General features: G+C 39.9%; 1 protein-coding gene across 1 annotated transcript in view; it reads right to left on the bottom strand.

The window, feature by feature from the left end:
* Nucleotides 1-14,679, bottom strand: part of LOC137295636 (sortilin-like) — a 62,486-nt gene that overhangs the window by 13,976 nt on the left and 33,831 nt on the right. Inside the window, exons 5-12 of the mRNA XM_067827090.1 lie at nucleotides 11,419-11,583; nucleotides 9,550-9,617; nucleotides 7,691-7,770; nucleotides 5,711-5,853; nucleotides 3,969-4,052; nucleotides 3,125-3,185; nucleotides 2,132-2,379; nucleotides 359-461 (exon numbers count right to left, since the gene is read on the bottom strand). Coding sequence (XP_067683191.1) covers nucleotides 359-461; nucleotides 2,132-2,379; nucleotides 3,125-3,185; nucleotides 3,969-4,052; nucleotides 5,711-5,853; nucleotides 7,691-7,770; nucleotides 9,550-9,617; nucleotides 11,419-11,583 — 952 coding nt within the window. The remainder of the gene's footprint in view (nucleotides 1-358; nucleotides 462-2,131; nucleotides 2,380-3,124; nucleotides 3,186-3,968; nucleotides 4,053-5,710; nucleotides 5,854-7,690; nucleotides 7,771-9,549; nucleotides 9,618-11,418; nucleotides 11,584-14,679) is intronic.

The following is a 14,679-nucleotide window of genomic DNA, read 5'->3' as shown; positions in this document are numbered from 1 at the left end:
AACCATGGTTATGACTGGTTGTAAGCATATCATAAAGTGAAGCTGCATGGACCCAAAACAATACATCATCAAGGGAACAATTTTTTCTCTATAATCATTACTTCAACAAAGGGAAAATTAATAAAGAAATCTACCCAAGTATAAATTGGGACTGACGACTGAGGTGGTGATGGCAGGTTGTGTCATAGGGGCAGGGTGGTGTGGACAATAAATATTCCTGTCACATGCACTTTTAATGGTAAGTCGGTCGTGGGTGGTTAGAATATTGTGTAGTGAAATACCGAGTAAATATAGCTCTGCAGATTTATTTAGTCTCTGAAAATCTGCCTGGTCCAACCAACAGAAAGGTGATACTAACCATGTACTAGAACAAGTCCAGGAGCGTTTGCTGTGCTGAGTGGTGGCTTGGCCCGGACGCCTCTAGAGATGCTGTAGTAGTTATGGATTTGCAGCTGACAAGCCTGGAAGCACAGCATGGGATTGCTGTACACACAGTTACACATTAAATACATGCATACGCCATAATAAGTTGTGCTCTACAGCATGCATTTTGCAAGAATAAATCAATTGTCACCCGCAAAGAAATAATGTATGGTTTCAATCTGCATTGTATGTTCCATGACTATTCTACGGCAGACACTCTGTATTACTACAACTGAAAACAATGGTTCCAAGAAAAATCTGAATGTTGAACATAGAAAAATTCATAAATTTGTCAAAAGAGAAATAACAGATTTCTTTTTGAAAAACAGTGATGATGAAACCTACTGATCCATTATTATTGATGGTAGGTATTATCAGTCCTAACAATAAAAGATCAAACATATTTCTTCTAAATGGCACTTGATAAGGATTAAGTTTTTCATCTGCTACCAGTAAATCCAGGATCAGAGAATATAAGTTTCCAACTCTGCCCAAACTTTTGGTTAGTGCTTTAATGATTCTGAAAGAAACAAGTGGTAACAATTGCAGACAAAGTCAGATGAGAGAAATGAACCTTGGAAAATTTTTGAAATTTTTTAAATTTAGCTTCATTCAGTGTTACAGTATCATAGTGAAGGTTTTGTATGAAGGGACATAAAATCGTTAAGCAGACTAATTATATAATTATATATCCACTCAGGATACATGTTTAAGACAGCTTTTTTGTCCCATTGGCATGGCAGACACCCAGATCATGGGTTCCAACCATCAGTCAGGGTGACTATTGAGAGTGCAACAACTATTGCGATAACGTTAGTCTTTTGCAACATGTTACTGCAACCAACAATTGCAATACTATTGCATCTGTTTTTCGCCTTGAATTGTCTCATTTGAAGTCATTTCCCAAACAAATGTATAGTTTATATGTAATAAAAACAAGCTGAAGTAGTTTCAGTCTCTTTTAATAGCTCACAAGAAACTTGAAACCAAGATCAAGTAAACAGTTAAAACATAAACTCGATGAAATCTGCACCCAAATATCCAGTATTCTGCACCACACATTAAATCAATGGAAGTCAATTACTCAACTATTCATAGTCAGAACACACTATGGAGGCATCGATAGTTTTTCGTTTCTTCCATCGATTTTACTGCTATCGGAAACTCAACAAATGCAATCCATTAATAGTTCAAAGCATCGCAACAGTCCTAATCGTCAGCACTGTGCAAGTACTCATGGATGTGAACAAAGAGGTGGATGTCTAAATCATCTTTCCCTCTGCAAATTAAAGTTTCCAACAACTCTCCACCAACACCACTATTACAGTTGTCATACTGTTATCGAGAAATAGGATCAGTCTCTATTCTCACCAAACTTTTCTGTCAAACTCAAGTTTGACGTGTGAAGTGTTGTCAAACTCGTGTTGTTCAGAAATAACAAACTGCAGACAACAAACTTGTCATGTGACCGCCGACAGATATATGGAATTCAAGTGGCATGAAAGTTTGACAATATGTGCCTGACGCGTTAAACGGGATTTTGACAGCTTTTAAAATGTCAACGACATATGTTGTCAAACATATAGTTTGACTTGTGAAGGCCGCTTAAGACTTGCATTACCTTTGCCTTCCCTTCCCATCATGCTGTCTAGCCATGATGTAGCAGAAATAGTGTTTTAACTCTCCTAGACCAATCTCTCCACCTCACCTTACTATGATCCTTGCAGTCTTCCTGTGGTGGGACGATAGGCTGCCAGTTGGCCCCTCTGTTGAAAGTGATCATTGTGTGGATACTCTTGTCCTTGTTGATCTGACTAGCAAGGTACACGCCCCTCATGGACTCCACCTTGTAGAAGTCGGTCACGCTTCCGAAGTTGGGGTAGAGGTGGTGGAGAAGTGACTCAGAATAGACCACGCCTGCTTTGGCCGATGTGTACAGTGTCCCAGACCCTGTGTCTGGAGGAAGGAGTAGGTGGCACTTTAAACACAGCTCTTAAGAGTGGGTGGGTGGGTCGGTGAGTGAGTGAGTGAGGGAGGTTTATGCAACATTTGACAATATTCCAGCAATATCACAGGAGGGAAGAAATGGGCTTCTTTATTAATGGGCCCAGAAATGGGCTTCACACCTTGTACCAAACCCACATATTTAGTATGAACACTTTAACTACAAGGCCATCCCAGAGTGAATGAGATTTCACATTTACATTCAAGAATAACGTCTCCTTGAGTCTGTGCAGAAAGAGTCAGTTTGGTCTTATGCAGCTTTTAGCAACATTCCAGCAATATCACAGGGGTAGTCACACATTATACCTAGATCTTTGGTGTTAACATTTTCACCACTACGCTGCCTTACCACTCCGCTGATAACAATAACAACATACATCAATATAATGTGGATACTGACATTGTATACTGACTCCAAGAATATCAGTCCATGTTACATTCCCTCAAAGCCAGGCACAATACAGGAAACTAAATGCCCATTTAACATCTTTTGGTGTGATGTGGCGATTGGAAATGACAGAACACTTTTATCATTATAATGTCAAAGATTTTGAGGATATTTAATTTTTGACAAGTTCCAAACAAAAATGTCTATGACAAACGTATGTAAATGCAGTAAATGTGAAAACAAATGTTTGTCTCATTATGAAAGCCTAGCCTGCCAGTGGGTGTGTGAGAGACTGGAAGAATAAATCACCTCCAGGGTTGTCCACATGCATGAAGATCAGGTTCTCCGACATGTCCAGCACTGAGTAGAACTGCAACAGGACAATCACAAGTCAAGGATACGAAATCAATTATCGCTATCATTATCACAAGCAAACACACCATTGCCTATCTAAACATCTGTGTATTCTTCTTAAAGAAGAATCTCAGCAGCATTTTCATGCCTCAGACTCAAATGAAAAAAATTTGTTCATTGTTCATTGTGCCGGCAGCAGTCAGCAATATTCCAGCTATATGGCGACAATCTGTGGACCCGACAATACAGAGAACAACAGCATGAGCATCAATCTGTGCAATTGGGATACACTACTGAGTGAGTTTAGTTCAGCAATATTTCAACTATATGGCAGCAGTATGTAAATAATCAAGTCTTGACCAGACAATCCAGTGGTCAAAAATATGAGCATAGATCTGCACAATTGAGAACAGATGACATGTTGCAAGCAAGTCAGTAAGCCTGACAACTCTATCCCATTTGTTGCCTTTTACAACAAGCATAGTTGCCTTTTATGGAAACCATGGGTAGATGAAGACCTATTCTAATGGGATACAATAACATAAGTTAACAAATCAGGTAGTCTGACCAGCTGATCCTGTTAATCGCCTCTTACAACAAGCATGGGTTGCTGAAGACCAATTCTAATCCGGATCTTCACAGATACTAGTCTCATGGACTCATGAACCATGACAGTTGCAGCCTAGGAAGTTCATTCATTTCATGCAACACCCATTTATCAGACTCTTCTCTGAAATCAGGAACAGGTGACAACTGTAAGATGTAAAGTGATTCAGCTCACTGCAACACCATTACTGACCCGATCTCCATCCACGGTAGGTAATTGTGCCTCATTCCAAGACTTCCCAGCATCAGTTGACACCATCATCAGCTTCTTGGATGTCTGCAACAATATTCCAACAATGACAGCAGCTCATCTGGACATCTGTAGGCAACTATTCATAATGTTCAGCAAGAAAACAGATTTGGATGTAAGCACTGATAACACTATAACACTTACCTCAGTAGCACTGAAAAGATATCATGGTTTTGGAGCAAATAGATTTGGCCGTACATGTATATATACAAGCCACAAGAAGAAACTGTGCATTGTCAAAATATTATCCCTGTTGATAAGTATGATAACAATGTCAAAGGTAGATGGAGGGACCATCAGACCATACCAAGTCGGGAGAATTTCAACTGAAAAGTCAATCACAATGACTTCACAAGTCCACAAGCAGGAAAGTGGTCAAACGACCATGCAGTGCATCAAACATGCAAGGAAGGCTTGTGGGATGTCACACCAGATTCTCTCAAGTTCTGTTGCAAGGTCAAGGACATTGATCCATCACGTCCCAAACATGCTCTCTTGGGGAGAGATCCGCTGAATTTGCAGGCCAAGGCAGTAAGTCAACACTGTAGTGTTGCCAGAAATCCTTAACAACCTGTGTTGTATGATGGGCAGGCATTGTCCTGTGGGAATGTTAACCCAGGGCCATGGTGATGCAGAAAAGTAATTGCCAAAGGTCAAAGAATCTGATCCCTGTAGCACTAACCAGTTAAGTTGCCCTGAACAATCACCAAAGGAGTTCTTTGGCGTACTGTTATTCCACCCCAAATCATCACAGAACCACCACCACCACCAAAGTGACCCCTCTCCAAGACACTGGCCTATGCATAAGGATCTCCCAAAAGTCTATCGGCAAGCTGACGTCCATCACTGTGGGAAACGTTAAACCTGGACTCATCTGTATAAACAACATTTCTCCACCAAAACAAGGGTCTGCAGACATGATTTCAGGACTACATTCAGCAAGCGTGACATTATGTCAGAATGGGTTGTATGGTAGGACGTCGTAGTCTGATCCCGTGATGATGTAAACTTTGTCAACCTGTGTTGGGGTGAATACGGCGAAGTCCTGGGATTGTCTGGGCAGTCATCACTGCAGTCTGAAACCTGTGGTGAAGATGGGTCATCCGTATCCATCTGTTCTGGTAGCGTCTCACCAGTGCAGAAATGGTGTCCCGGTGGCAGTGCAAATGTGCAGCCATTTGTCATTGAGACATTCCCCCACAGACCATCCGAATGACCTCTTGACATTGTGCAGACGTTAACCTTGGCATGCTATGCATTAACAATAGTCTGTTTTTTTCTTGTATGATCTTAAAGGCAGGGGATGAACTTTCCAAAATGACAGTATTGTGTAGCATTCATTTGCTCTGTTTCTCTTTCCCAGAATGCACATGCAAAGTATTGCACGTCTAAAGGTCGGAACCACTGATGTGGCATGCCTGTTGGATACATGTCACTAATCGCTTGTGTCTACACAGGTTTGATAAATTTCGATTTTAAATTTTTGTATGCATAGATTCTTTATGTGCATAGTATATATCAAGTCCTTGATGATATTAAATCACCTTGATGAGTTGGATTTTCATGGCTTTTGTAGCAGCAGAGAACTTTGATTGTACTATGTCAGCCCCCTTATGACAAGATATCACCTACCTGAGTTGGATTTTCAAAATATCATGGTTTTGGAGCAAAATGTTTACACCTACCTGAGTCGGGTTATCATCCAGGCTCACCGAAGCATACAGGAAGGATCCTTGCATTCCGAACCCAACAACATTCTTGCGTAGCACAGTGGATGAGCTGCTATCAATACTGGCAAACTTGGTCAGGGTGTATGTAGAGATTCTTTCTGAAGTACAATACAAACAAAGTCCGATATAAAATCAGTTAGTCCAGCAAACTGCCTGGGGTGTTGCTGGAAAATAGAAACCTTACAGGCGTGGCTGACTGGATCCTTCCATAAAAAAGACAAGAGAAATGTAATGCTGCTTGATCATCTCCCTCTTCTCAATATTCTCAGTATCAATCACTATTCTGATCAAAATGTAGTCCCATTTGATATCAAATCATAACATTAAACATTTCACTTGTATATTTAGATTTATCTATTCACCAGTGCAAAGAATTTTTATCACAATGTTAAAATATATGAACTTTAATGAACCTTCTAACCTTATGTACTGTGTCTATCAGTACTTAACTTGACGCTTTTCCCTCTCAAGAAGAATGAGATTGCATACAATAAATGAGTGAGACTGCAACATATGTCATATTTGGGATTTCACTTTCTTGGTAAAGTAGAAATTCTAGTACTTTTTTTCGGTTGAGTCCCATCCGGGATTCGAACCCGCACCCTCAGAGTCAGGCACCTAATCGCCAGCACACAAAGTCAGCCGCCTAGCCCGCTCAGCCACCGCGACTTCCACACAAAAAATGAAAGTCGGACAACTGGTAGTCTAGACTGCGTACTTTGTGTACCCCTCTGATGAGTGTAAATTGGCACGGCTCCCACGGCCGAAAGCTATGATTACACGATGCCATTTAGAAAATGCAACATATGTCATATTGACCACTTTCTAAATGGCATCGTGTAATCATAGCTTTCGGCCGTGGGAGCCGTGCCAATTTACACTCATCAGAGGGGTACACAAAGTACGCAGTCTAGACTACCAGTTGTCCGACTTTCATTTTTTGAGTGGAAGTCGCGGTGGCTGAGCGGGCTAGGCGGCTGACTTTGTGTGCTGGCGATTAGGTGCCTGACTCTGAGGGTGCGGGTTCGAATCCCGGATGGGACTCAACCGAAAAAAAGTACTAGAATTTCTACTTTACCAAGAAAGTGAAATCCCAAATATGACATATGTTGCATTTGACCACTTTCTAAATGGCATCGTGTAATCATAGCTTTCGGCCGTGGGAGCCGTGCCAATTTACACTCATCAGAGGGGTACACAAAGTACGCAGTCTAGACTACCAGTTGTCCGACTTTCATTTTTTGTGTGGAAGTCGCGGTGGCTGAGCGGGCTAGGTGGCTGACTTTGTGTGCTGGCGATTAGGTGCCTGACTCTGAGGGTGTGGGTTCGAATCCCGGATGGGACTCAACCGAAAAAAAGTACTAGAATTTCTACTTTACCAAGAAAGTGAAATCCCAAATATGACATATGTTGCATTTGACCACTTTCTAAATGGCATCGTGTAATCATAGCTTTCGGCCGTGGGAGCCGTGCCAATTTACACTCATCAGAGAGGTACACAAAGTACGCAGTCTAGACTACCAGTTGTCCGACTTTCATTTTTTGTGTGGAAGTCGCGGTGGCTGAGCGGGCTAGGCGGCTGACTTTGTGTGCTGGCGATTAGGTGCCTGACTCTGAGGGTGCGGGTTCGAATCCCGGATGGGACTCAACCGAAAAAAAGTACTAGAATTTGTACTTTACCAAGAAAGTGAAATCCCAAATATGACATATGTTGCATTTGACCACTTTCTAAATGGCATTGAGTGAGACTGGTTTTACGCAGTTTCAACAATATTCCAGCAATATCACAACAGGGTATGGGGACACCACAAAAGGGTTTCACACACTCTTCCCATGTGGTGAATCAAACTTGAGTCTTCCGCATGACAAGCAAATGGTTTAACCACTATACTACCGCCCTGTCCCACATACAAGGAAAGGATCTGTTGGACTTACTTGACATATATCCATGGCGCTGACCATTTCCTACCAAGGCAAAGATAGCACCAGCATCATCCTTCATCTCCTCGTTTCCCCTGCACAAACACAAAGGTAATATTCTTTCATATGCCATGAGAGAGGAGATTGTCGTGATTGTAAGTAGCAGAACATGACTGAAGCAATGACTTGCTGAAGTGACCAGATTGTAACAACATAGTAATAAATACAAAAGTGAAAACATTGTAACAGCAACTGCAAGAAAGTGTTGCCTCCTTATGGTTGTCGACAAACATGGCTAGATTGTAACAGTACTGTAATAAATAAAAGATTAAAACATTGTAACCAGGATTGCAAGTAAGAGTTACCTCCCTTGATTATTGACAAACATGGCAGATTTGATCAGTCTATTTTTTTCTGAAAGGTTGGTTGCACATCACAGTAACACATGGACTTGCACCTTGCAAGTTATGGACTGGATTCTTTTCTAGGATCAAGGTGAGTGAGTGAGTGAGTGAGTGAGTGAGTGAGTGAGTGAGTGAGTGAGTGAGAGTGAGTGAGTGAGTGAGTGAGTGAGTGAGTGAGTGAGTGAGTGAGTGAGTGAGTGAGTGAGTGAGTGAGTGAGTGAGTGAGTGAGTGAGTGAGTGAGTTTAGTTTTACGCCACGCACAGCAATATTCCAGCTATATGGAGGCAGTCTGTAAATAATAGAGTCTGGACCAGACAATCCAGTGATCAACAACATCAGCATCAATCTGCGCAACTGGGAACCGACGACATGGTTCAACCAGGTCTGCGAGCCTGACCCCTCGATCCTGCTAGTCACCTCTTACGACAAGCATAGTTGCCTTCTATGGCAAACATGGGTTGCTGAAGGCCTAGTCTACCCATACCTTCACCGGTCTTCTGAGATCAAGGACTTGAGCATGTACAAGTGCGCGGATACAGACAGTTTATAAATGTCCATTATTATTTAATTACATCCCATTTGTTCTTCACAACTGAACCACAGGCCTTTTCCATGACATTTGATGCCAACAATTCTAGATTTTTTGGGGTGCAAATTCATTAAGTATAGGGCCTGTCACATATTATTGCTCCAACTGACCCAATGAAAATCCAAAGCAGTTTTTCTGTGCACAATTCATTGATCTTGTGTGATCACAGATTTTACACTTTTCTTCGTATGAACCAATTTCTGTGTTATCTTGACATTTCAGTTTTACACAGACATACAGGATGCACAAGAATTTTCATTTTGCCAAATTCTTGACAAAAACTAAAGTTTCTGTCACTGAAGTAAGTGCTACAATTTAATACATTACACCATTTCATTATTTCAAAGGACCATCAAATGAAAGGACCAGTAAAACTAAAAATTGGGGGTGTATCTGACCCCAAGTTTTGTAGGCCAAGGTGATACCCTTTCAACAGCTCTGCCTTCTGAGTCAAAGTAATAATATGAAAATAATAGTCCATTTACACTAAACAATTATCCATGCACAGCACATGCTTAAAGAGCTCACATATTACCCCTGATCAAAGAGTACAGGACACTCCCTGTGGAGAATACTACATGTCAACTCTCAGGTGCTCAAGGTTCAAATACAGTATCCTACCAGTCAAGCTGCCAAAATGGTAACCCATCCAAGGACTCTACACTGAGTGTTGCTGAACTTCACATGATTGTGACACAAGTTCTACACACAAGACCACACATCACCACACACAAAGTGTATTATACGGTTCATTTGTGTATCTAATACATATCTGCTACTCATCTGGACATCATTTCAAGAAAACTTGTAATTGTTAAACAATAATGCTGAATTTTAAAAGAAACAGCTGTAGAGAAATTCCCACTTGGAGAATACATACCATCTAGCCAGCATGACATTTTTGGAGATAAGACGGGTGTATCTGAAGTTGTCATTTGTAGCAAATAACTGGAATGAGAGGAGAGGTGAGGTGAGATGAGGTGTGATGAGGCGAAATAGGGTTTAACATGGCACTAAAGAATATTTTGTTCATACAGCAACAGGAATAAGAGCGAGCAAGTTTAGCTTTACGCTGCACTCAGCAATATTCCAGCTATATGGCGGTCTGTAAATAATTGAGTCTGGACCAGACGATCCAGTGATCAACAACATGAGCATTGATTTGCGCAATTGGGAACCGATGACATGTGTCAACCAAGTCAGCGAGCCTGACCACCCAATCCCATTAGTCGCCACTTACGACAAGCTGAGTCACCTTTTATGGCAAACATGGATTGCTGAAGGCCTATTCTACCCGGGGACCTTCACTGGTCCAGGAATGAGAGAATGATACTAGTTCCTTTCTGAAATACATCAAGGACGGTGCTATCAATGTGATAAACTTGCTGCATTGGTACATTATTACAATCTGCAACAATCAGGAATCAGTAAATGGATTCAATGTTATTGACAAACAGTTAAAAATTATTTTTATGTTGGACTGTCTTGATATATGATGATTACATTGACAAAAATACTTCTTAGGACAAAATAAAAGAAATACAGTGGTTCAATCAAATATTTCATTCTAAGTTTGCCAGAGCAATTATATCTATTCTTCAAAACAAATCCGCCAGTCATATATTTTTTCAGAATAATAAAAAAAAATATAAGTGAATTTTCCCCGTTCCAAAAATATGATCCAGATTGACCAAATATGTAATTTAACAAGAAAATTATTTAGATAGTATTTTCCCCCATATACACTTCATACATTGCAACATATGTCATATTTGGGATTTCACTTTCTTAGTAAAGTACAAATTCTAGTACTTTTTCGGTTGAACCCGCACCCTCAGAGTCAGGCACCTAATCGCCAGCACACAAAGTCAGCCGCCTAGCCTGCTCAGCCACCGCGACTTCCACAAAAATGAAAGTCGGACAACTGGTAGTCTAGATTGCGTACTTTGTGTACCCCTCTGATAAGTATAAATTGGCACGGCTCCCACGGCCGAAAGCTATGATTACACGATGCCATTTAGAAAGTGGTCAAATGCAACATATGTCATATTTGGGATTTCACTTTCTTAGTAAAGTACAAATTCTAGTACTTTTTCGGTTGAGTCCCATCCGGGATTCGAACCCGCACCCTCAGAGTCAGGCACCTAATCGCCAGCACACAAAGTCAGCCGCCTAGCCTAAAGTAAAATAACGCTGTGATTTTATTGAAAAAAAACCTCCTGCATTTAGGTTTTCTGAGGAGAAAAATCAACAAAACAAGAAATAAAATTGGTCTTGCATTAACAAAACACACAAAAAAATCCACAGCAATTTGGTACTTAAATTGGTCTTAGGAGTACTGTTAAAATGATTCGTGGACAGTCTTCTTTGGTCTCTTGGCTTTGCTATGGTCTTTTTTCTAACCACTGGCTGATAATTATCTCAAAATTCCTGAAGATAGTTCTAGTGATGGTACAAAATTATGTCCATTTAAAAATAAGCTTTAATTATGAAATGTCCCGAATAAATTTGTCACCAGAAAAGTCACTTTTGAAAAAGGTGGACAGTGGACATGTGATATACACATCAGGGTGTTGTTGTACAAAACAAACTCATAGACCTTAAGTCAATGTTAAGGTAAGGGAGTTACGGTGACCTTAGGCGAAGATCTTTTTGTAGAATGGCACCAAGATGATCCCTTCAGATGACAGTACCTGCTGTATCACTGTATCTGCAGAGTGGCAAACTTGAAATATCTACTGAAACTTACATCTCCATTGGTTGCAATAGCCATTATATACTTTGGGCGATTGTCTGTGTGGAAGATCAGAGACCCTGACACAGTGGTCCCTTCTTTTGTAACCTTCTTGGCCGTGAACGTCTCTCCCCCATCCTCTGTGACGTACACTGTCTCCTTGTGTGTCATCATATACACCTGTAAATATACGAGAAAGTTCACAGTCACAATAAACAATGCAGGAAGTGTGGGATTACACTTTCTCAGTTAAGCACAGATTCCAGTACTTCTGTTGGGCTGAGTTCCATCCAGGATTCAAACCCTCAGGTAGGCACGAAAATGCCAGCACAAAAAGTCAGCTGCCTAGCCCACTCAGCCACCCTGGCTTCCACACCATTGTAGCTTGTTGTCTTAGCAATTAGGTGCCTGACTCTGAGGGTGTCGGTTCGTAGCCTGGATTGGACTCAACCCACCAAAAGACATAAGTCTGCATTTCATCAAGAATGTGTAATCCAAAATTTAACGTGTTTTCATAGAATAGGAATCTAAGATCTCTTCACATGGAATGTTTCAGTATCCAGGAATCTACAAGGACAGCATCTTCGATACTCTCCAGGGTATATGTTCCGATAAATCTCCACAAGCAGGCTGGATGCATGTAACATGTTGCATTTCAATTTTTATAATATATTACGTTATTATCATAAATTTTGCTACGTTTCCATGCTGATTTTTTTAATCAAATGAAACATGAATGAAAACTGTGTGCCACTCATGTTAATGATACCAGTGGATACTTGCATATACTTGTCATGAGATGCCATTCCAACGTCACATTTACTAACCATTATCTTGATATGTGATCACAAGTTTTCCAACAAATATTGAAAAATGTACTATAACCAGTAGAGGACGTAACGTGTACGCAAGACGGTCTCCCATTACGTGTACAAGTGACTACCTGAGGGGGGGTCACTCATACGCGTGGCTGCCTGATCACAGAGAGAGAAATTCTGCATGTCCCACAAAAATGCGTCTATAGTGTTATTTATGAAAATAATTAAACAAAATTTGCTACAGTTGTTGACTTATGGCCAAGTTATTGGATGACATGAATGAAAACATAAAAAGAGGCCACTAAATTGTCAAAAAATGAAAAAACATGTGCAAAATTTGAGCAAAAATTGACGATATTTAACAGAGAATTTCTCCTATGAACATATTTTCAGAAACGTACATTTAGTATTTTCTGGAAGCTCATTCATCGTAGATTCATAATATATATGCAGCTTTCGATGCACACCAAAGCACACCTGTTTGTTATTGTGTTGAAACATGTCTACTTTCTTCAAAACTGCGCGAATCGTCTTGCGTAGAAGTGACTGGGTTAGCATGTCATTAATGGGAGGTAACTGATGCCTGACTAAATTGTTCAGTCAAAACATCCGTCTTGCATCTTGGACTGTCTGAAGCGTACGTAATTCACATGGCGATATTTTTCCTGCATTACAACAATGAGGATATAATAAATTATAACAAAATCACGAATAGCATTTTTTCACACGAACTACTCTTTTTGTTTGAAGTATAATCATTGGAAAACACAACCACTTCTACCGATATAAAAACAGTTTTACGTTTTATGTTTGCTGCTATAGAAGTAGATTTTAGACTTTTGACGACAATTTTCACCTATGTGCACATTTCACACAAACATGATGTTTATATTTTCTGAAAGCATATTTCTTGTCCATGTACACAAATGTACATAGGTGTACCATCGCTTTAAAACACATCTACTTTCCTCCCACCACTCGTCACAGACACACAAAACACCCTCACAATATCGTCACGCGTACAAGAAACGCTTCTCAGAAGCTTTTGATGACAATTTTCATCTGTGCACATTTCACAAAAACATGATCTTTATATTTTCTGAAAGCTTATTCCATGCTGATTTACCTCGTATAAGTACTTGTTCGTGTACACGAATGTACATAGGTGTACAATCGCCATGAAACACATCTAGTTTCCACCCACCGCTCGTCACAGACACACAAATGGCCTCACAATTTCGTTACGCGTACAAGAGACGCTTTTCAGAAGCACAAACAAAAGTAGTCTGCTTTTGACGACAATTTCCACCTATGTGCACATTTCACACAAACATGATCTTCATATTTTCTGAAAGCTTATTCCATGCAGATTTACCTCGTATAAGTACTTGTTCGATAACCTGCAATTTCAGAAAATGACATGGATGCCATGAATTAATGCCAATCCAGCTGGTGGTCTGAGGTACCGAACAGAAGAAACACTGCACAGAAAATTTCAGCATGATAGCCAACTGAGTCATGTCCCTTTATGAGTTCAGACTAATAATATGTGCTGTCTCAGGGGTTCAAAAATTGTTTTATAAGTCACTTGCAATCGGGGAAGTGACTTTAAGAAAGTAACTTGTCCTGACTAATTTTCGACTTGCAGTTATTTTTATGACATAATCATGAAAGCAAGAATTATGAAAGAATGAAAGTATTTATTGAGAAGTGACAAATAGCTAAGAAAGATAACTCTACTTTATTACCTTTGTGAAATTTAAAAGCTACATTTTGAGCAGATATGAAAAGAAATCCAAGTTTATATGCAGTTTGAAACAGTAAGCAGAAATTATCTGTTAGTCCACTGACAAGTAAGAAACCATTATCTGACTGCCCAAAATGAAAACTGACTTGACCCAGGTGTCAGGTGATCGGATTTTTTAACCCCTGTGTCTTCAATAACATGAACAACAATTATTATTATAATATCAACCCTCGAATGTGTTTTTTTCTCACAGTGGAATATGTATAATATATTTCTCATTGGAATATGTATTTTTTTCTCGCTCACATCACTTCTAGGTCACCTTTTTAACAGAAACTGAAAAAACCTGTTTAGGGATCAACAGTTTGCCTTAAAATATGTTCATGGCCACCAGGAACTGTGACAAGTTTATGACAGCAACAAACATATTGATAATTTAACACAGCTTTGCAGTCATTATTGGTTACAGGCAAATGGACACATGTTATATGGAGACATCTGGATGCTGACCGGAGCTGTTTAATATTTTAGCATCATGACACAATTATGTTTCGACAGGTTAGAAAATTGAAAATTGCAGTGTGTTAGCAAACCATCTGTCTGACTGGCATTATAAACATTGATGAATAATAAGAAAAATATAACAGTTTATGGATAACAACTTCTTAATTTATTATGAAGTGACGTTTTGGTATGAAAAGTTATACTGAA

Source organism: Haliotis asinina, chromosome 9 (assembly GCF_037392515.1).
Source record: "Haliotis asinina isolate JCU_RB_2024 chromosome 9, JCU_Hal_asi_v2, whole genome shotgun sequence".
Lineage (NCBI taxonomy): Eukaryota > Metazoa > Mollusca > Gastropoda > Lepetellida > Haliotidae > Haliotis > Haliotis asinina.
Note: the sequence above shows the minus strand (reverse complement) of the source record. Positions and strands in the feature narration are given on the sequence as shown.